We start from the raw sequence: 22,149 nt of genomic DNA, 5'->3' as shown, positions 1-22,149 counted from the left end.
CTTGAGAAATGGTTTCAGGGTCAGCATTATGGCTTTTGTAAAGATTGACTGGGGCAGGAGGCAGGGAATCCGGATTAAGGCAAGCCTCTGAGTAAACATCATCAAGTATGTCCAGGACAGGAGGTATCGCCAGAGGTCTGTGCTGAGGTAGCAAAAGAAATTCCCTAAGTCTTTTCTTGGAATCTGAAAAATCTTGGCCTTCCCAATGGAAGTGTTCCCTCAAGGTATGCAAGGTTTCCCCGAAAGAAAAATCCTCTGGGGGAGATACAGAAGGAATGGACTGCTCTGCATCAGAGTCTTCAAAGGGAGAGTACGAGTGCTCCTCTTCATCAGAATGTTCTGAAATAATGGAGCCCTGGTCAGAAGAGGGAGAATCTTCCTCCACTCTGGGTCTCTTGTCCGGAGGGGGTAGGGAACCCCTGATAAGAGTAATTAAATCCTCAGCCATTTTGAGCATCTGCTTTTTAGGCATGGGGCCTGGAGATGGGCCCTGTGCAACAGGCCTCTTGGGATGCATGGCTGATTTGGACTTAGTAAAGGCCTTTATGGAAAAGGAAGATGAGGGTCTGAAGACACCATGGGTGGAAGTGGACCTGTCCACATTAAGAGGCTCAACACTCACAGTGGCTTCGGAAGCTGTAGTCAGGGTATGGGCTGAGGTACCTGCGGTCTCGGTTACAGAAGACACCGCCAGAGAAGTGTCATCGGTAGTCAGGGGCTGCGCAGGCGCCTCGCTGAGAACCGGACCATGTGTAGCCGGTTTTGGCGTGGTGTCGGTGGAGGCCACGGACCTCGCGTGTCGGTCTTTGTCCTTGCATTTTTTGGACAAAACGGTAGTCGGAGTCTCTGACGACATTTTATAATCAAAAGCTTTACCAAAAAAATGCTGGGCGAACTCCGCCCGACGCTTAATAGTGCGTTTATTGAAAGTAGCACAAAAGCGACAACCCGAGAAGTCGTGGTCTGGGCCTAAACAAGGTATACAGAGGGAATGGAAATCCTTATGTGGTATTTGCTTCCCACAAGAAATACAATTTTTAACTTTGTCTGACATCGGTCTGAGGCAAGAAAAGTTTCCCCAACGGGGTACTTAGCTTTAAAGAAGACTTCGGTTTCTAAATTTTCGTTATTTCAGGAGCTGGCCGACCGGCACTTGCGAACTGCTTCTGCTTCGGGCACCGTGCGGCAAAAAAGACTGAAGAAAATGGCGTCGGCTGTGTCTTATATATCCATGTCGCACTGACATCAGGAAAGAAAGCGACGACAACCGACGCCGGACCTAGACTTTGGAATTCGGCCGACCGAGGACCCACCTGACGGCAGGAGAACCCATCTGTTATGACTGCAGCTGTATGCACGATGAACATCACTGTCCGGCTGCAGGGTGACACAGGGAGGGTATCCTTAACCCATCAAGTGATGTCATATTGTAAATCAGCTGATGTCGTAACAGCATACCTACCAGCTGTAACATACAAAGCCATTCTTAAGAGGTCCTACTATGGGGCTGAACCCCAAGCACTAACAAGATGGAAGGAGCCAAATTAGTAGGTCCACAGAGAGAGTAATCTAGTGGGAAACACTTAAGTAGAAGTCCAAACTCCGTGACAGAGGACCAAGGAGGTTTCCTGGAATAGCAGCATCAGGAATGGCTGCAGCAATCAAGCTTTTAAGGGGCAGATTTAATGAGCACTGGAGACAGGATGGCCAGGGTGAGCTTCAGCCTGAGAGTAAGCTCATGGTCTGGCAAAGTGAATAGCCAGGAATGAGCAGAGATGACTTTCTCCCCATACTGCTGTGTTTTTAGACTGGACCTGCAACATGCACAAGCTCTCTGTTAGGCAAGTCTAGACTGTGATAATAGACACTCATAACTGGCTGAAATTTAAGTAAGGGCATTACCACTGAGGTGGCTTCTTTAAGTGAACTTTCAGAACAAACTGCTGGCACTGACTACTCTTTTAGGTCAAGTCTGCAAATTAAACACCGAGTTTGGCTAAGAAGCCGGGGGGTGCTGAACACAGAGTAGCAGGAAAGCAATTTAAACTGTGGGTATCCTGCTGGAAATTCCTGTTTTTTGCTTGTTTTCAGGCAGAGGATATTGCTGGACATGTGCTTGGAGGATTGTAACTCATTAAAGGACGTGTTTGCTCTGGAGTTTCAAAAAGTTGCAAGACAAGGTTCTGTTAGCACGTGGAGTGCATGGGATAGCCTAGTAGTAGCCCATTAGTAGAGCTTCATGGAGTGGACAGCATCTGTATGCTGTTTTGTTAGGAGGACAGATGCTTTAGTATTGTCTGGGCTACGTTGGACAGGTATAAATTGTTAGTTTGTTTTTGTTTTCTGGGAGACATATAAGAAGTATTTATTTCAAAGAAGCCTAGAATACCTAGATTATGCCGACAGGCAAACAAGCCACAGGCTGAACTGTGTGTGTTTTTTTTAAATTAATTAATGTATTTATTTAAGACACTGCGATGGTGGTGCTGCGGTAGCGTTGTCGCCTCACAGTTAGACGTTGCCCATTCAATTCTCAGTTAGAACGTCTTCTGTGTGGCAACATGCGTGAATGGGCGTTCCTTCGTTGAAGGTTATGCATTAGGCCCGGCAAGCCAGCACGTAAAAATCTACTGCCAATCATTAGCGGACTGGAGTTCCGCTGTGGCGACCCCTAACCGGGAAAAACCGAAAGACACAAACAAACAAATGTATTTATTTAAGAAGCCGACGTTTTATTTGTAATGCAAATATATGATATTACTGCAGTCTGTGCAGTCAATGGCAGCACACGTATAGAAATGGACATATTATGGACTAAACCCTGTTTTTATTTATTCATTTTTTATTTAAAGCAGTCGGTATGTATTTTAAATATGCAGACAACATTTCAGCTGAAGTTATTCTAAATGTTCCCCATTTACTTACTTTCTCCTGTTATGAGAGGTAGCTTCCCATAGTGTCAAGGTTGAGAGCTGTGCGGAGCACTGATGTATTAGTTTTTTACATAATTTGTTTCAGTGATTGGATGCTGGTGAGAGAATTGCTTATTCTGGTCATTAGCAGAGTAATGTGAGTGTGAAAAACAAAAGACACTGCAATAGCTACAGATTTGGCTTGTTGTAAGTCGGGGGAACATCTAACAACATTAGAATACATTAATCAGTGTGTCATACCTCTCATCTGTCCCTGATACTACAGTCACTAAATGAAGGCAAGTATGTGAGTTTCAGACTTTATATTCTTCAAGAAAATACATGGTAAAGCAAAACCTGTTATTATAAAAGAGGTCAAAATATATAAGAGCACCATTTTTAGCATTGACCCTGCTTGTGGAGCTAAAGGGTTGAGGCTGGCTATTTTCCTTTTTACTACAAGCTGATATCAATGATACGGAGAAGGTGGGTATCTTTTGGATGGAGCTAAGTTGGGTGTGAAAACACAGGGCATTTATTCTAACACTGTTGATCACAGAGGTGTGGCATGTTGGGGGAGTGAGTAGTGTTTGTCTGTGAGCAGCAAGTTCAAACACAATTCATTTTTCTCTTTCTTTTGGATCACACAAGTGAAGTCTGGGCAGAAAGTGGCTGTTTGGGGGGAAGCAGGTTTTGTGTATAAAAAACTAACCATCTGCCTGGCTTCTTAGGGCAAAGAGTCCGTGTGTGTGTGTGTGTGTGTGTGGGGGGGGGGGGGGGGGGTGGCGGATATCTGTGCACATGTGGTCAGATCTTAGTGCTGCTCTTTTACTCTCTCCACTTTGAGCTCTGGTTTGGCTATTAATTGGCTCAAAGAGCCATGCTAGACCCTTGGCTCAGCTCTGGTTTGGCTCTCTTTCAAAAATCCAAGGCTTGCCCACCTCTGAAGAAAAATAAACCAGAAGCAGTTCATGCCAGAAGGCAGGAAGCCACATGGTACATAGAATCCCACTTCTTAGTTAACAATGGTTAAAACAATTTCCAGCCCTCCCACTTCCAGGGTGTTAGGAGACAACTAACAGTCATCTGATCCCAAACCAGCTTCCCATGGTGAAATAACCCCCCCCCCCCAGGACCATAATGCTCTTGGCTAACATCAGAGCCTGAAAACAATACATATTTCATGAGCTACAGTTGCTCTCTAACATAAGAATGAGGTCCATTCCTATTACTAGAAACCCCAAATACATGGAGAAATTAAATGGAGAAAGACCACACTGCTCTTGGGGGGGTCAGGAACATAACCACTTCATTCTACTTCTCCCCTCCCCCTATATGGAACTCGGAGAGGGAGGATTTGTACAAGGACACAGACCAACTTCTAATGAAAACGGGAAACAAAGAGTGAGGGCTCCCCCAGAACCCCACAAAGAATGAAAAGAATAACGAGTTACAACTGAACGAATTCCCAGATCAAAAGGCCAAAGAACCCCACAGCAAACAAGCACCCCTTCTGAAAAGGTTCAGTACCCCTGTCACAACACAAGGTCCACCAGTGCAAAATAGAAGCTGCCCTGTGGTGTGTGTGTGTGTGTGTGTGTGTGTGTGTCTGTGTGTGTCTGTGTGTGTCTGTGTGTGTGTGTGTGTGTGTGTGTGTGTGTGTGTGTGTGTGTGTGTGTGTGTGTGTGTGTGTGTGTCTGTGTGTGTGTGTCTGTGTGTGTGTGTCTGTGTGTGCGTGACTGTGTGTGCGTGTCTGTGTGCGTGCGTGTGTGCGTGCGTGCGTGCGTGCGTGTGTGTGTGTGTGTGTGTGTGTGTGTGTGTCTGTGCATCCTGTTCCTAACAGGGAAAGGACTCTCACCTACACAGAGAGCGTTACTTAACTGGAAAACTCACTGTATTACTTTCTGCTGTGATAACTATGGCAAAACATGCACGTGGCTCATAAAAATCTCACTACAAAGAAAGCTGCTAATTCTACTGACCTTATAAAAACCTGCCTTTATAAGGCATACATGAAACCGCCATCTGAAGATGTATCCACATTTTCCAAACAATGCAAGTCAGACACAGCATTTATTTCATTATGGACACAAAGACAATCACAGTATTTCTTAAGAGATAAAAAGCCCAGAACAAATTAAAAACTGTGCTCCTTAAGTGGTGAATTCTGAAGCATGTCATTGCATGTTTCAGTTACACAAAAATGAACTTGTCATGTTTAAAATTATTCTGTTATGAAAATGTACTATATGATTTAACTATATCTTAAATGAAGTTCAGGCAGCTGTGATATTAATACATACTATTCAGACTGTTTTCTACTGGACAGACGTAGCAATAATCTACAGGCAAAAGAAAAGACAAGTCACTAAAGCTGTGGCAGCATTTACCTTCATTTAGAATGCCTTTTTAGCTTAAACAAGCCTGAGGTTAAGTAACACAAGCTGAATAACAGCTATTATCTGTGATGGACTATGACATTTTATACATGAATGTCATCCACAAAAAGTTCAGACTATGCACAGCTGAATGCAGTACTTAAAAAATATTTATTGCCTGCTCTATAATTTTCTGAGAATGAGTTTTTTATCAGCCTTTCAATGTACACTATATACCACTGATGCTTTTGAACATAACCAGCATTTTGCACATTTGTTAGTGTTGTGATGCTGAAACCTCCAACAAAAAGATGAAAAGGAAACCAGTACTACATTTACATAACAATATACACCCATATCCTTTGATTATGCCGCTGTTTCAAGAAAAGGGGTGCTTGTACAAGACATTTACAGTAACAGAACAGCTATTCTTACTTAAAATGTTCAGACTGACCAGAAACATTCTTTACATTGAGCTATCCCTCACACACACACACACACACACACACACACACACACACCACACACACACCACACACACACCACACGCACACCACACGCACACTCACGCGCGTGCATATTGCTTTAACAAGTTCTCTGTACTGACTGACTCCTGTCTGCATGCTATAAATATCTATAACAGTGTGCTGACATGTTACAAGCATCTGCTTACATACCCGGGAATTTTCTTCTATTTCTCTTCCCATTGTTGCAATGGTTTCCACCAATTCAGCCATGTCTAGGTCTTCTGTCACCATGCCAATATAGATGCAGTTTTTTTCTCCTCCAAATTCAGGTCCTGTAGAACAAGTAAATATTTTCCGAATTAAACTTTAGAAAATATTGATGATCACAACAAAATGAAGAGAGAATGAAAGGTTGGCGGAACATTTTATTACCACTAATACAACTATTCACTACTTAACCAATTACATTTTTTTTTCAATATACTTTCCTTAAAATGCACATCTTTATGTGGAGAAAAGCCACTTGTGGTGTGTGTCATCATAAATCACAAAGTACTGATGAGACTTCTTGTGCTGTAATACTTTCAAGGGGGGTTTCTGAAGTGGTATAACCAATGAGATAATCTTCTTAGTAACACAAAAACAAACGGACCGGCAGCAACTAAAAACTAGCAAATTACCAACACAACGTTACAAAAAATATATGTATTTATTTGTTAAGTGCTTTTGCCTACTTCCAACACTGCAGATGTCATCTTACTATCAGTCTAGTGTTAAAAAAAAAAATCAGTTCTTGCAGACTCATTAGGCATAACGCTACCGCCCAGGATGACATTCCATGCACTGAAGTTAAGGGGAGGATATAACACCAGACTATTTGTCTAAGTACAGAGTTACAAATTCTATGGGGTAAGGATGGTGGAGTATAAGTAAATGAGAAACCCACTCCAGAAGACCCCCTGAAAGATCTTCACATCTGAAGGGTGCACATAACAAAACTACCAAGGCACCCATCACCATTTGTTTCCAAAACACTGACCCTGGGGAGGCTCACAGTAGTAACAAGATGAGGAGACTAGACCAGATGTCTCTTTGCCCAGCAACACTCTCAAAAATAACCTATGGAATTCCCAGGTAAGCTGAGAGATGGAACTCCCAGGTAAGCTGAGAGATGGAATTCCCAGGTAAGTTGAGAGATGGAACTCCCAGGTAAGCTGAGAGATGGAACTCCCAGGTAAGCTGAGAGATGGAACTCCCAGGTAAGCTGAGAGATGGAACTCCCAGGTAAGCTGAGAGATGGAATTCCCAGGTAAGCTGAGAGATGGAACTCCCTATAACGTGTTGGATTTCCACTGAGGACTACTTGTAGTCTACTGTGCTGCTTGGTATACCTCATGTGGGGTATGGTGAAGGGATATCCTCAAAAGGTGCCTATCCCACCTCAACTGACTCCTCTCAACACGAATGATCAAGTGGCTGTAAGCCACTGTCCTCCTGAATTGTTAAGCTCTCGTTCTATTACAGGGAGGGCAGTTATCTCTCCTGTGAAGGAACCTTATCTCTGCTGCCTGTGTGATTTTGTCTTTGTTTGGTCACTACCCAAAGCTCGTGACCACAGGTGAGGAATAGTTACAGAGTCATCCTCCTTACCTCTCACCTGCTCACCACATTCTAGCACAATGTTGCACCACTGCTGCCACTGTACCAGTATGGTGGTCAAACTGCAGAACCCCTCCACCCCTGTCTGTCACTGGGACCCCACCACACTTAATCTTCTCCTGGTGTAGTTGCTCCTCCATCACCTGAAGACAGCAATTCATTATATTTCCAGGGGAGAACCATGCCCTATGACTTGGAGGTGCTAATTTTTATCTTAGCCACTTCAAAGTCAGAAGTGAATTGCTATAGTGAATGTATGAAAGTACAGTTTACTAGAGACGAAGATGAAATCACCTGCAAACAATACAATGTAGCCTTTACATCCCAAAGTGGATACAAACTAGACCTTGGCTGTGCCTTGTAACTCTCTATATGAAAATCACAAAGACGAGAGAGAAAAGACATTCCCTTGGTGGGGCCCCACACTCACCATAAATATATTCATCTTAATGCTAAGAATGCAAATATAATATAAATTTCACTCCTCAAATGTAGAGAATGAATGGCATACAATAGTGGTTGAGAGACCCTGTATTGTTTCAGCACATACAAGACAATATGGGGTATGCAGTCACAACTGTCATGTAGATGGTAAAAGTATACTGGCATGAGGACAGCGAGAGATGAATCAAATGTTTTACGATAGACCCCTCACTGCTCTTCCAGAATTAGATGCTTGACTGCTGGCTGACGTTTCCTTTCCAAAATCATGGCATTCTCTTTCTCAGAAAGTCTGAGGAGTACGATCCCTTTATAGATGGAACACATACTCCTATTCCCGTTGTTGAAAACAGGCATCCCTATCCCACTTTGTCAATCCAGAGATACTGTCCAGGCTTTCAGGTAACATTGAAAGGGTGGATTATCCATGACAGTCCAAAAATGTCCAATGCCTTCAACATGTCTGGACAGATTTCATCTGCTCTTACAGCCCTGTCACAGCAAAACCATTTACTCACAGTAATGACCTTGTCTATTACAATAGATCCAGTTGCACTATCTGATTGTGGCACTGCGTTCTCAGAGGAGGGCATGTCCACTGGACATCTTCCAATTAAGTTCAGCATTTCTTCATGGGTGATCGTCTGCTTCTCTTCCAGAGTTACTGATGCTGGCCAGAACATGTCTGTGGCCATCCAAAAGTCAATCTCCATGCCCTTCTCAAATTTCTCCCAAGGTTAATGCAAAAGAGATTTTCACCTCTCTTTCTGGCCTCTGGGTGTGATGATAAACTTGTTCAGATAAAATTCTGAAATTGCTTAAAGGAGGAGTGCAACATATGTCCTAAAATAATACAATTAATAATGCTTTACATATGATGAGTAAAGCAATACGATTCTTACAGCAGAATTAACGGACACAAGAAAATGAGTCCTAAAAGATAAAAAGTCTGGGAAGGAAAACAAAAAAGGCAAGTTCAAAAGGAAGGTAGTCTCAGTCATTAAATTTACCAAGCATGTGGAAATGCTGAAGCGAAAGCTGCCGCTGGACCACAAGAGTCTCAGGGCTGTACTGAGTTTTCTCATAAGAGCTTCTTACTTTCAGCTAACAGTTTCACAGCACTGGGGAAGGAAGTGAAGTGATGTCACTGCCTTGGTTTAAGTGGTGAGAGGAGAAGACAGTTTATAAAATATCAAAGTGGAAGAATTTTTTTTTTAACTGCCGAATGTCTTTTGCACATATTTCTAATCAACCTATAATGTTCTTATGCACTTTATGTGTAACACTGAATGTATTTGGTCAAAAGACTTGTCATACTTGATCATAACTTTTTTCACCCAGCAATAAATCCATGGCTGAATAGCATGTTTACCTCTAAGTGTCCTAGGGCAGTACCATCAATGATGCCCGTTATGCAATGGATAAAGTAAGAAATAGTGGCCTCGACAGACGCAGGTGTTTCCATTCACTCCCAATTTACAGTACTTACCAATGGTTGAGAAAATCATGATCTATGTTTTTCGTGTGTCATTTGTATGGTAAATGTCAGATGGTGATCATTTACTGAATCAGTGAGGACACATGCAAGTTAAACGTTGGTGAGATGACAAGCAAGCGCCCAGATGAGTATATGTTTTTCCATTTGATCTGTCTATACATGTTGGAAGTCCGAGCATATATCTGAAGTGGATTATGGGTGGTGCAATCAATATTTACATCTCCAAAACATATGATTTTAAAGTTTGCACAGCTCAACAGCCATGGCAGGATGACCTTGAGTATGACATGGATACCCAAACGTCTGTAGGAATTGTGGTGGCCAAGAGTGACTTTTCCCTATATTTTTTGCCACTCTGCCTGCTGACTGTCAAGCTTCCCCAATTTGTTTTCTGCCCATTCATACCCCTATAATGGGTATCCCCAGCAGAGCAGTGAGGGCTAACCGGAGATGCAGTATCCAAGCAGCCATGGAGGTTGTTTGTGCCCTTGATGGCATTAACCTTGCTCCTTGTGGCTGAAATGCACCTGCATCGCTGCTAGATATTCTATGCCCTTGACTTGCTTTTGCTTCCACCTACAAGCCTCAGGTGTTACTCTTACTGGCTTGGAATCTACAAGCCCATGCTGCCCGTCCTGGACATTTCTGTGCTCTGTAAGTGGAGGCTTGCATGGTGGTAGTTAGTCGATTGGAACCATCGCTACACCCAATATGATGGGTGAGCCAGCACCAGCCACTCAATGCCTCCTCTCTCCTAGCTCTTCCGACAGTTAAGACTCTAGCTAAACCTGGGATATATGGGTTGTAGTCAGCTCTTTACTTTCTACACCTCACAGCCCTGCTAATCAAGTGGGATTTTGACCATCACAGTTTCTCTTTGTTTTAAGCAAGGGCAATGCTCATCAGACAATTAACAAGTTAGGTCCACTTTTGGGAGAAATCCTAAATCCCTGTCCCCTTTGTGTGCTTTTTCATTTCTAAAGATGTTATAAGCTACCACAATCACACTCTTTTAGATATCAATTTTAAACCATGAATCAGTAATACTCAAGATGTTGGGTTTTTAAAGATCAGTGAATGTTTGAATTGGGTCAACTTTATTAAAAATACTGTGTGCATTAATGCTGACAGTGCTAAAATGTCATGTGGGGAGGCGAGTAAGGTATTGTTAGCTGATCTAGGATTAAGACATACACCACCTGCTCTCTTCTGGAGTGATGCTAACCACTGTTTTTACAATGGAGTTTTTTTTTTTTTTTTTGTGCATTTTTATTGGCATATGGCAAGGTGGCAAGGATATGGCATGACTTGTTAAATGACGTAGGTTTGGCATTTAGTAAGCATTATACATTACTGAGTGGAACAGCATAATTTATTCTGTGGATCTGGAAGGGGTAATAGAGAGGGGGGTCCAGCTCTTACATTCACTAGCTTAGAGAGTGAAACAGTTTAACAGTGGGTGTTTAAAAGGAAGGCATTTTTTTCTGATACACACAGAGAATTAAGTAATGGGTTAGAGATAAGGTAGAGGGTGGGATGTACACTAAAAAATTAAACAGATAAAACTAACATATTAATAAGTAAAGGGTGACAGATAAAGGTAATGGCTATTGTACAGCTTAATTTGCAAAAGGCAAAAGGGTGTAAGAGGTGAAAGCTAAAATGTACTGCCACCAAGGTATATTCACTAGGTGTTTATTAATGCAGGGGCAACAAGAAATTTCTGATTATTACACTAATACTGATGTTTGGCCTTTCTTATCTGGTAAGGGAGCTAGAATAGTGATTTGGGAAGGATACAATGGGAAATTGTTATAATGGTTTTAAATGGTAGTTTTTTTTTTTTAAGTTTATACTGACATTTACAAAGACATGATTTGTTGTTGATTCAGTGTGGGACTGCTTTGACAATTATAAATTAAATAAATGAGGTAATGCAGTGGAATGTAGTCAGACACAGTATAGCAATGCGGAGTAGAACAAGCCCCATGCAGTTACCACAGGATGCTTTCATCAAGTTCAGCTACAAGTTTCAACTAAACAGAGAAGCCAGCTCACAGTTTATTTCTGCACTGCATGGACCAGTTTCACTGCTAGTATTGTCTGGTTTACTACACACAAGAGTTATTGAGTCTTTTCCCTACACAGCTCTAGAACGCAAGGGAAAGACAGACTGCACACTGTGTTCATGCAGGTTTATGCCACTTGCATAATTAGAGGAGGTGATGGGGATTCTGTGTCCAGAGTACTGCAAGATACTGTGGGAAAGATAATACAAGAATGTTGCAACCTCTGTAATGAAAAGGCGTATGGGATTGGAAAATAACTTGAATACCTCTTCCCTCCAGCATAACAATATTCATTTAAGCAACATATCGCCACAATTAAACAATGGCCTCAAAAAAATAATGCATGTATATTTACTAAAGTGTTTTCTTGTTGCCTTCCTTTGCTTGCTGCTTAAATCTTTTGTTAGATTAAAACTTGGGCTTCCTAATTCTGAGTTAAGCAGTGACTGATTCAGTGTACTAAAATGCCCTTTAAAAACAGCAAGGATGCCATAACGTTGTTTGCCATTTAAATTCATTAGAAGATTAAATCCTGGGTTTTCTTATACTGGTTTAAGCAATGACCGATTCAACGTATACCACTGCCCTGCAAAGTTCTTTTATCACAGGACCACACCCTTCTAGATTTTATCAACTAATAATCCCAATCAAATCTCATCAGTTTCCATTCTTCCCTCATTCTACGTGTCCCCTGCAACATAACATTTAACTTAAGCATATCTAAAATTACCCCGAGTGTTTACTTCTTTTTAACCCAACACACACACACACACACACACACACACACACACACACACAACAGCATTTCAAAATCATTTTGCCACTTCTGACTAGTCTCATCATAATTATAAATGTACATGCAACCTCAAAATTGATAAAGATTCACTTTGTAAGACAAGTACTTACTCAAATTATGCAAGCTGTTCAAGTTTAGGACAAACCTTTGAATAACTAATGAGTTAAAATATCTATTTAAAACAAGAGACTAGGGTTGGTAACAGGAAAAAAAATCTCAACTACAGAAAATAGAATAAAATGAATCTTAGAAGCCTAGCTAAAAAAGGAATCAGGCAGAACGGAGTCATCCATTTCTAATCTCTCCAAACCTCAAAGCACAATCATCAAAAAATGTTATGAACTCTGTAAATCCAATCACTGGCCAGTTGCCAAATAACAGCTTCTTTAAAATGATTGTATATATTTGCTCATCAGGTGCTCTAATGTCCCAGGATTTCTTCAAAGAATTCTCATGCCTACCCCAAACACCCACATGACACACAAACTCTCTATACACCCATTTCCTCTTGTTAAGTATAAAAATAAAATTAAATTTGAGAGAATTCTAGACAAATCCAAATTGATGCTACATTGTTGGTTCATCAAAATGTACCAAGATTACCTAGCATACCCTCTGAGTCAACTTTATAACAACTGCCTCACCAAAAAATTCATGTCAGCTATGTGAAAACAAGCAATTAAGAAGCCCATCCCCAAATCCACCAAACCTGCCAATGCCAGTAACTTTAAGGCCAATCTTTATTTACAAACACTGAGTAAAATATTCAATACATACAAATACTCTCCAATTTCCAAATACATTCTGTATGGTAATGATGTGGTGATTTATAGATGAAGGCTTTCCCGGTAAAGTATAAAGAAAGAATTAGAAATGGACTTACTCAATTCTCAGATCAGCTACTACACAGAAAGACTGTCACTAAACAAACACACACACGTGCACACAAAAAAAATCCCTCGAAAACTGCAAACTTCTGTGATCTAGAGATTTGGTTAGACCAGTTTTAAACTTCTAGCGTAACAATGATGCAGCAAAACAAAGATAAAATGACTCTTATTATAGGCTAAGAAGAGATTCCATCCCATCCATGATGGTAGAAAATCAAACTGAATAGGAATTTTAATGGCCCAGTCTGAGTTTCATTTATTTATTTATATTTGTTTACTGAGGTAGTAACACTGATCTCAATGAACCACTTGCAGGCACAGCCTAGAGGAACAGAATCATATAAATGAACAAGACATATTTACAGATACAAAGATATGCAAAAAATGGATTCACATTTACAGGTGCAAGAATACAATATTTAGTTGAAGTAACAGTTTACAATATCAAAACATAGATGAAAAATTGGAATTATGCTTAGCATTGCTTTTAGGATAAGATGTAACCCCAATAAACAACCTAGACATAAAAGCAGGCAGGAGTGAAGTCTCCCCTGAAAAAATCCCAAAGGTGCGCCAAGCATTACAAACACCCCTGACAAGTGACCCAAGTGCACCTCAAGAACACAGCTACAATGGAAAATGGGTGCCTCACCTCCAGAACCCATTTGGGTTATCTGCCTGCAGGTAGCCCTCATTCGGCCTGAATACCAGAGTTTTGGGTTTCTGCGTCGGATGCTGTCGCTTCTTCCATGACGTCAGGTCATCAGGGGTATAAAACATGCAGCTGATGCCATTACATCAGTTTTTCTTGCCTCAGATGTCAGGAGCCCCCAAAATAGGAAGCAATTACATGGTATGGAACACCCCCAGCAAAAAGCAAATACCAGTGATATAAGATATGCCAAACATAAAAGACAGGTAGAAGTAATGAGAAGTCAGGGGGCTGGAGGGAGGGTAACCAGGACTGCAACAATGAATACACTCGAGCATCTACATTTATGGTAAGTGTACACAACTGTACTATGTTCTTCGTGTTTCACTATTGCAGTCATCACATTTGGGTTAATTCCCAAAGCTGAGGATGGGTGGAGGTGGTTAAGAAGCATTAGGGCTGACAATCAGGCCCTGTAAGACTGCTGTGGCAAATCCAGCTCTGGATTTAGAAAAGATAGGTAAGTGGTAATGCTTGGCGAAAGTGTGTACAGAGCTCCAGGTTGCAGCTTCTAGGATGTCCCTGGTAGTGATTCCCCTGAAAAATGCTGTAGAAATTGATGTAGCCTTATTGTAATGTGTTCTGATCCCCTGTGGGGTAGGTTTTCCATGGTGTTTGTACCAGAAATGGATGCAGTGTGCTATCCATTTAGAAATGGTTTGCTTTGAAATGGCCTTGACCTCTGCCCCTGCAGCAAAGCTGACTACCTGCTAGTCAGATTTTCTGAAAGGCTTAGTCCTGTCCAGATAGAAATTAAGCTGCCTGTGCATGTCCAGGGAGTGCAGGCTCCCTTCCCCTTTATTCTGAGGATTAAGGAAAAAGGTTGACAAATGAATGGTTTGGTTTAAAGCCACACTAGATACCACCTTGGGCATAAATGATGGGTTAGTCCTGAGGGAAACCCTGTCCACATGGAAGATAATGAAGGGTTCCACAGCCATAAGAGCCTGCAATTCAGACATTCTTCTTACTGAAGTGATGGCTAGAAGTAAAGCTGCTTTCCATGAGAGAAATTTTAACTTTGCTGTAGCAGCAGGTTCAAAGGGCAGAAGCGTGAGCTTTTCCAATACAAAGTTAAGGTCCTAGGCTGGAGTGGGAGCTCTCCTGGGGGGGGGGGGGTCTTAAATTTTTGGCTCCTCTCAGAAACTGCTTGACCGGAGGATGAGAGAAGAGGGGTGGCTCAGTATTATAATGAGCTGAGAAGACAGAGGCATGAATCTTAATTGAAGAGAAGGATAAGCCTTTGTGGAGCATTTCTGTTAAGTAATCTAGTATATGAGGTAAGCTGGGCACAGTTGTGTCCATTCCCTGAGACTGGCTCCAGGAACAGTATCTTTTCCACTTTTCCAAATAGGATTTTCTAGTACTAGGCCTCCTTGCCTCAAGAATGATATCCAATGCCTGCTTACTTAGGGCTGCTAGTGATGAGTTCAGGGGATGAGCCAGGCTGTTAGGTTCAGGGTCTGTAGCTCAGGGTGAAAAATCTGGCCCTCCTGCTGGGACAGCAGGGAAGGAGTCTGAGTAAGGTGCCATGGTGGCACTACTGTCAGACTGCACAAAAGAGGGTACCAGTGCTGGCATGGCCAGTCTGGTGCAATCAGGATTGTCCTTGGCTTGTCCTGTTTGATCTTTAGTAGAACCTTTGAGAGGAGGGGCAGAGGGGGAAAGGCACAGATTGAGAGGCTTTCCCAGGTAAAGGACAGGGCATCCACTTTCCAAGCTTGGCTGTGGGGAGTTCTGGTGCAATATTTGCTCAATTGATAGTTCTGAGGAGAAGCAAAGAGGTCCACCTCTGGTGCCCCCCACCTGTGCCTCAAAAGCTTGAATGATTTGGGTTCCAGTTTCCACTCATGTGGGTCCATGAGATTTCTGCTTAAGTTGTCTGCCAGTGAATTTAGTTTGCCTGGCAGGAACTGAGCTTGCAGGTGCACTTGATTGCTCAAGGCTGTGTTCCACAGAGCCACGGCTAATCTACAGAGTAGGGAGGAATGCCCCCCCCCCCGCTTGTTTATGTACCACATAACTGTGGTGTTGTCTGTCTTTACCAATAGTTGTCCTGGAAGAATAAGGCCTTTGAAGTCTGCCGGAGCATTTTGTACAGCTAACATTTTTTTTTGATTGATATGCAGCTGCATTTGCTTTGGGCTCCATTTGCCTTGAATGCATTGTCCTGCCATGTGAGCCCCCCATGCATAGTCTGATGAGTCTGTTAGGGTTTGAGTGGCAGGCGGTTGAGTGAAAGGGAGTTCCTTGTTGTGGTAGCAGGCCTCTGCCCACCAAAGGAACTCTGTCCTTAGGCAAGAAATGATAGGAATCATTGTTTCCAGGTTCTGAGAATGTTGACACCAGAGACTTTTTAAGTACCACTGAAGTTTCCTCATATGCAGTCTTGCATATGGAATTAGTAGAATGCAAGAGGCCATGAACCCTAGGGCTTGCAGTATTTTTCTTGCAGATAGCTGGGTTTTGGTGGCCAGTAGATTGAAGTAGTTTGTCAAATAAATTTGTTTTTCTGGAGTGAGGAATGCCATCTGGGAAGTTGTGTTCAAGCTTGCTCCCAGGAATACAATATGTTGGCTGGGTACCAGATGTGATTTCTTTTCATTGATGGTGTACCCCAGTGAAGTTAGAAGTCTATTTACAAATGTCAGGTGCTGTAGTAGCAATTCCTGACTGTCCGCCTAAATCAGGCAATTGTCCAAGTATGGATAAATTTGAATTCTTCTCTGCCTGCAACATGCAGTGGCTGAAGCTAGGCATTTTGTGAATACCCTGGGCGCAGTAGCTAAGCCAAAGGGAAGTGCAGAGAACTGATAGTGTATAGAGCCTGCTCTGAAAAGTACAGTTTTGTACCTACCATAAATGTAGATGTCCGATAGGTATGCATCTGCAGTCATAAAATATGGGTTGTCCTGCCTCAGGCAGCCCTTCGGTCGGCCGGATTCCAAAGTCTGGGTCCGGCGTCGGCTGATGTCGCCTCTTCCCCGACGTCAGAGCGGCTGGGGTATAAAAGCATCAGCTGACACCATTTTCCTCAGTGTTTCTTGCCCCAGATGCCAGGTGCCCTCTAGGAAGGCTAAATTTGGATAAAAGCTGAAAAGCTGTAAACATTAGCAAATTATATACATATATAAACAAACAAACAAATACACCATAATAGATTCCCCCAGCTAGCTGAAAGAGGGGTAAGTACCCTAGGAATACCACAGAGGGGAAGGAGGGTGGGTAATCCTGACTGCAGATGCATACCTATCGGACATCTACATTTATGGTAGGTACAAAACTGTACTATGTCCTTCAAGGATGCATCTGCAGTCATAACATATGGGTAGAATACCATAGCTAATCTGGGGGAGGAGGTAGTAAGAAAATTATGGTGTAGTTATGATCCCCTGCAGTACTGCAGTTGCAAACCCTGCTCGGGATCTGGAGTATAAAGGTAGATTGTAATGCTTGGCAAATGTATGCACGGAGCTCCAAGTAGCAGCTTCTAAAATGTCCTTGGTAGCCACCCCTCGTAGGAAAGCTGTAGTGGTGGCTGTGGCCCTTGTAGAGTGAGGCCTGATATTTTCAGGAACTGTCTTTCCATGAAAGGAGTAGCAAAAACGAATGCAATTTCCTATCCATTTTGAGATTGTCTGTTTGGAAATTGCTCTTCCTTGTACCCCAGTTGCATATGCTACAAAAAGTTGGTCAGTTTTTCTGTTAGTCTTAGTTCTGTCCAAATAGTAGTGTAGTTGTCTGTGTATATCCAAGGTGTGCAAAAGTTTTTCCCCTTTGTTCTGTGGGTTAGGGAAGAACGTAGGCAAGTGAACAGCTTGGTTCAAGGATACCCTAGACACCACCTTTGGCATGAAAGTAGGATTGGTTCTCAGTGACACTATCCTGGTGAAAAATAAGAAAAGGCTGCACTGCCATTAATGCCTGTAACTCAGATACTCTTCTTGCTGAAGTGATTGCCAGAAGGAATGCAGTTTTCCAAGATAAAAACTGGAGGTCTGCTGAAGCTGCTGGTTCAAAAGGAGGTAGTGTTAGTTTTTCCAGCACAAAATTGAGATCCCATGCAGGTGGGGGGGGTCTTCTTGGAGGTTTAACATTTTTGATCCCTCTCAAAAATTGTCTGAGAAGAGGGTGTGAGAAGATAGGTGGATCCATATTGTATTCTGCTGAAATTGCTGAAGCATGAATCTTAATGGATGAATAAGACAGGCCATTGTGGAACAATTCTGCTAAGTATTCTAGGATGTGTGCTAGGTTTGCCAGTGTGACATCTGTGCCCTTTGATGTGCTCCAAATGAGGAATCTCTTCCATTTAGCTGAGTATGCCTTTCTTGTGGAAGGTCTGCAAGCCTCCAGGATAATGTCCTTCACCCTCTGAGATAAAACGGTGTTGTTGGGCTTTAAGGAATCTTCCAGGCAGTTAGCTGCAGTGTTTTCAAGTTGGGATGCAAGGTCCTGAAATTGTTCTGCGTTAGAAGAAGAAGAGGCCATAGGGGAAGAGACCATGAGTGTGCCTGAGACATGCTTCTCAGTAGCGGGTACCAATGCTGCCTTGGCCAGTCCGGAGCTATTAGTATGACTTTTGGCTGTTCCTCCCTGATCTTCAGCAGAACCTTGTACATCAATGGGAGAGGTGGAAAAGCATATACTGTTAGGGCATTCCAGCTGAAAGAGAGAGAGTCCACCCTCCAGGCTTGTGGGTGGTATGTCCTTGAGCAGAATTTCTTCAGTTGGTGGTTGACTGGGGAGGTGAACAGATCTATCTCTGGGATTCCCCATTTCGTTGTTATGAGTTTGAAGATGTCTGGATGCAGCATCCATGGTAGTTCTGCTTAAGCTGTCTGCTAGAGTATTCTCTTTTCCTGGTACGAACTTGGCCTGTAGCTGGATGTTGAGATTCAGGCATAGGTTCCAAAGATCCATAGCCATCCGGCATAGAGGGTAGGAATGTGTGCCTCCCTGTTTGTTTATGTACCACATGACAGTGGTGTTGTCTGTCCGTATTAACAGGTGTCCTTGCTGGAGGAAGGGTCTGAATGCCTCGATTGCATGCCTTACTGCCTGCATCTCCTTTTGGTTTATGTGCATGCCTAGCTGCCCTTGAGACCATAGGCCTTGAATACGTTTGTCCTCCATGTGTGCTCCCCATCCTCGGTCTGAGGCATCCGTGGTGATGGTCTGCCTTGTTTTTGGTTTGTTGAAAGGCAACCCTCTCTGTTGGACTGACAGGCCTGGGCCCACCAAATGAATTCCTTTTGAAGGCATGGAATGATTTGTATCATGGTTTTTAGACTGTGACTGTGTTGAGACCATACATTCCTTAGGTACCATTGTAGTTTCCTCATATGCAACCTGGCATGTGGAATTAAAATTATGCAGGATGCCATGTAACCCAGGGCCTGCAGGACTTTCCTTGCAGTAAGCTGAGTTTGTCTTGTCAGAGTCATGAAGTAATCTGGAAGTTGTTTTTGTTTTTCTTCTGTGAGAAAAGCCATCTGAGTGATTGTGTCCAGATTCGCACCCAAAAAGGTTATCCTTTGGGATGGTACTAGTCTTGACTTTTGGATGTTGACTGTGTATCCCAAGGCTTGTAGCAGGTGTATGGCATATGCCAAGTCCTTTAACAATTTCTTCTTGTTGTCTGCTTGCATTAGGCAGTCGTCCAGGTATGGATAAATTTGAATTCCCTGAAGTCTGCAGTGTGCAATTACTGATGCCAGGCATTTCGTGAATACTCTGGGCGCAGTAGATAAGCCAAAGGGCAATGCTGAGAATTGATAATGCTCTGATCCTGCAAGAAATCTGAGGTGTCTTCTGCAATCTGGTCGAATAGGGACGTGCAGGTATGCCTCCTTGAGATCTAGAGTCACCAGCCAAGACTCCTTGCCCAACATGGGAAGAAGTTGCTGTAGGGTCAGCATTTTGAATTTTGGCACAATGAGATATGTGTTCAGTGTGGGCAGGTCGAGTATAGGCCTCCATTTGTTTTCTTTTCTTGGCACAAGGAATAGTCTGGAGTAAAATCCTTGGCCTTGTTCTGTAGATGGTACCCCTTCTATAGCTTTCATCTGAATTAACTTGCTGATTTGTCTTAAAGCCTCTACCTTCTGGTTTGGTGGAAGGTTTGGCATTCCGCCTCTCTTTGGCAAGGTATGGAAGTGAAACCTGTATCCTTTGTCTATTATTTGCAATGTCCATGTATCCTTTGTAATGCAATGCCAGTTTTTCGAGAATAAAGCCAACTTTCCGCCCAAGGGTGCTTCCAGTTGATCCCTGGTGGGCGGAATCAGAGTCAAGTCATTGGGTCTGTCCTGTAGTAGTGGTAGTAGTTGCAGCTGTTGCACCACTCCTCTGGTTTGCAGGCTGCCACTGATGGCCTCTGTAGGCACCTCTTGATTGACCTCTGCCTCTAGTACGTCTGTTCCTGCCCCTCTGTGCTCTGGAGGTGTCTGGAAAGGACCAATTCTTTGTAGGCCAGTTTCTGCTGAACCTCGGAGGTTGGACCTGCAGGAATTCCTTTACTGTTTGCACAGATTTTGCTTTTTCTTCCACCTTTTTTAGAATCTCCTGTGCAGGGGAGCCAAATAAACTTTGTTTCTCCATTGGAGCATCGAGTAGTTTAGCCTTGACATGGTCTGGCAGAGATTGCTCCTTCAGCCAGGCATGCCTACAAATTACTGCCCCAGTCATAGCTGATCTAAATGAAGCCTCCAGTGCATCATAGCCACATTTTAAAAAATGATTACTGACCTGCTGAGGGTTGTGTACCAAATCCTGAAGGGATTTACGGTCTAAAGGTTCAGGAGCAGAAAGTTTTTTATTGAGCTGATCTAACAAAAATTCTTGGTACTGGATCATATGGAATTGACAGTTTAATGCCCTGGCAGAAAGAGTAGAAGATGTATATACCTTTTTTCCCCATCTCTCTAATGCTCTAGACTCTCTTTCAGAGGGTAGGGGATTCTTAGCAGTAGCAGCTGCAACCCCTTTAGGGCCCTGAGAAATAGTTTCTGGGTCTGCAGCATGGGCTTTGTACAGGTGGAAATGAGAATCCGGGACCCTGTAATATCTGTTAGGTTTGGCAGGGGCCGGGGGAAGAGAATCAGGTGCAGTACTGACATCATTGTACACATCATCAATAACAGTTAGAACAGGAGGTATGGCTAAGGGCCTATGCTGGGGCAAATGTAAAAAGGTCCTTAATCTTTTTCTAGAATCAGAGAAATCCTGACCCTGCCATTGAAAGTGCTCCCTCATGGAGTGTAAAGTCTCCCCAAAGGAAAATTCTTCTGGTGGGGAGGCCGAAGGAATAGAATCTTCTGCATCTGAATCCTCATAAGGCGAGTAGGCCCCTTCCTGATGGTCTGACAAATCAGATCCATCCGAGGAGTAATCTGAGAAGAGAGGTTCAGAGGGATCAGTCCTGGGCCTTTTGTCTGGAGGAGGTTGGGAGGCCCTGTCTGGGTGAGGTTGGATTTCCCTAATTAAGGAAAAGAGGTCCTCAGCAAGACTGAGGATCTGAGAACTGGAGGAAGGCCTCTGTGAAGTTGATTTGGTAGGCAAAGTTTTAGAAAGTTTGGCAGCCTTTGCCCTAGAGAAGGCCTTAATAGACATAAAAGCTGGGGGCCTAGCTGCCCCACGTGCAGGAGTAGAAATGTCCAAAGGTATGGTGTCGGACAATTCTTGAGCACTAGCTTCGGTAGGGAGTTCTGAAGCCGACTCGGCCGGGGCCTCTCTGGCCTCGGTGGTCCGAGGTATGGTTTCGGTAGTAGGAATAGCCGTGGACTTGGTTTCGGCCAAAACCGAGACACTCGCGGGTAGGCCTAACCGTGGTTTCAGCCGAAACCGCGGGCCGCGAGTGTCAGTCCTTTTCCTTGCGTTTTTTTACCATATGCGTAGTCGGAGTCTCCAACGGCATTTTGTAAGCAAAATCGGTTCCAAAAAACTCCTCTGCAAACTCCGACCGACGTCTAAGAGTCCGTCGGTTGAAGGAGGCACAGGCTAAACAAGCTGATACGTCGTGGTCTGGGCCTAAGCAAGGAAGGCAATAAGAATGGAAATCCTTATGAGGTATTTGTTTCCCACAAGTTAAACAATTATTTACTTTGTCTGACATCGGCTGAGGCAAGAAAGAGTCCTCAACGGGGTACTTAGCTTTTTTCGAAGTTTTCGGTAGCTGAAATCTCTGGATCTGACCGACCGGCACTTGCGAACAGCTTCTGCTTCGGGCACCGTGCGGCAAGAAAGACTGAGGAAAATGGCGTCGGCTGACGCTTTTATACCCCAGCCGCTCTGACGTCGGGGAAGAGGCGACATCAGCCGACGCC

General features: G+C 43.3%; 1 protein-coding gene across 2 annotated transcripts in view; it reads right to left on the bottom strand.

Annotated features, from left to right (window-relative positions):
• The window catches only part of PDXDC1 (pyridoxal dependent decarboxylase domain containing 1), a 674,140-nt gene that overhangs the window by 118,743 nt on the left and 533,248 nt on the right, over positions 1-22,149 (bottom strand). For both annotated transcript variants that reach the window (XM_044089172.1, XM_044089173.1), the window contains one exon: positions 5,968-6,089. In XM_044089172.1, the coding sequence (XP_043945107.1) occupies positions 5,968-6,089 (122 nt within the window). The remainder of the gene's footprint in view (positions 1-5,967; positions 6,090-22,149) is intronic.

The sequence above is a fragment of the Protopterus annectens genome, chromosome 12.part0 (genome assembly GCF_019279795.1).
Source record: "Protopterus annectens isolate FY-2018-M chromosome 12.part0, PAN1.0, whole genome shotgun sequence".
NCBI classification, from domain to species: domain Eukaryota; kingdom Metazoa; phylum Chordata; order Ceratodontiformes; family Protopteridae; genus Protopterus; species Protopterus annectens.
Note: the sequence above shows the minus strand (reverse complement) of the source record. Positions and strands in the feature narration are given on the sequence as shown.